At 57.2% G+C, this 666-nt stretch overlaps 1 protein-coding gene across 1 annotated transcript in view; it reads right to left on the bottom strand.

Moving 5' to 3' along the window:
• Positions 1-126, bottom strand: part of LOC104388907 (G2/M phase-specific E3 ubiquitin-protein ligase-like) — a 3,305-nt gene extending 3,179 nt beyond the window's left edge. Inside the window, exon 1 of the mRNA XM_009997839.1 lies at positions 105-126. Within this exon, the coding sequence (XP_009996141.1) occupies positions 105-126 (22 nt within the window). The remainder of the gene's footprint in view (positions 1-104) is intronic.
• Between the last annotated feature and the right edge of the window lie 540 nt (positions 127-666).

Genomic DNA, 666 nt, shown 5'->3' on the forward strand with positions numbered 1-666 from the left:
CCCTGTCTGCAATGTGGGACATGCCTGCAATGTTCCTTCCCAGCTGGCCTGGGGGCCTTGGAGAAAAGGAGGCACTGCAAGCAGGAGCAACGCTTTGCTCTCACCTTTCTCCATGCTCACGGACATGGTGCACATCCACGATGAGTGTTTGGAAGTTCACGGGCCCAGCAGTGCTGGGGTGGCTCCTTGTAGAGGAGCTAACAAGGAAGTCTGAACACTCCTCCAAGTGCTCCCGTGGTGAATCTGAGGGAGCAGCAGGTGTGCTTGCAGCACTGGCCCAGAGCCCTGAGCTGTGGGGTCCCCCTCCTCCCTCAGCAGTCCTGCACTAGCCCTGTCCCTCCCCTGTTCTCTGCTCACATCACCAGGTCACACATCTCTTTTCTATTTGGACATTATGTGATGGACATTATGACATCAGCCCCATGCATCTCAGACACAGGCAGGGACCCCCTTGGCCACCTGTCTGCCACCTCACAGGGGAGGTTGTGAAGTGCTGAGATGGGAGCTGAGCCCTTGGAACCCACACAACCAGGGTAACTGCTTTTGCAAGTGCTGAGTTTGAGGCCAGCTCCATTGGGGCAGCCATCAAGGGTGCCACTGCTGGCCAAGAGGTGCTGCTCAGGTTGGGGTTCTGTGCCGTTGGCTTTCTGGACTATGGGATTGCTG

Source organism: Chaetura pelagica, unplaced genomic scaffold (assembly GCF_000747805.2).
Source record: "Chaetura pelagica isolate M959 unplaced genomic scaffold, ChaPel_1.0 scaffold84, whole genome shotgun sequence".
Classification (NCBI taxonomy): Eukaryota; Metazoa; Chordata; class Aves; order Apodiformes; family Apodidae; genus Chaetura; species Chaetura pelagica.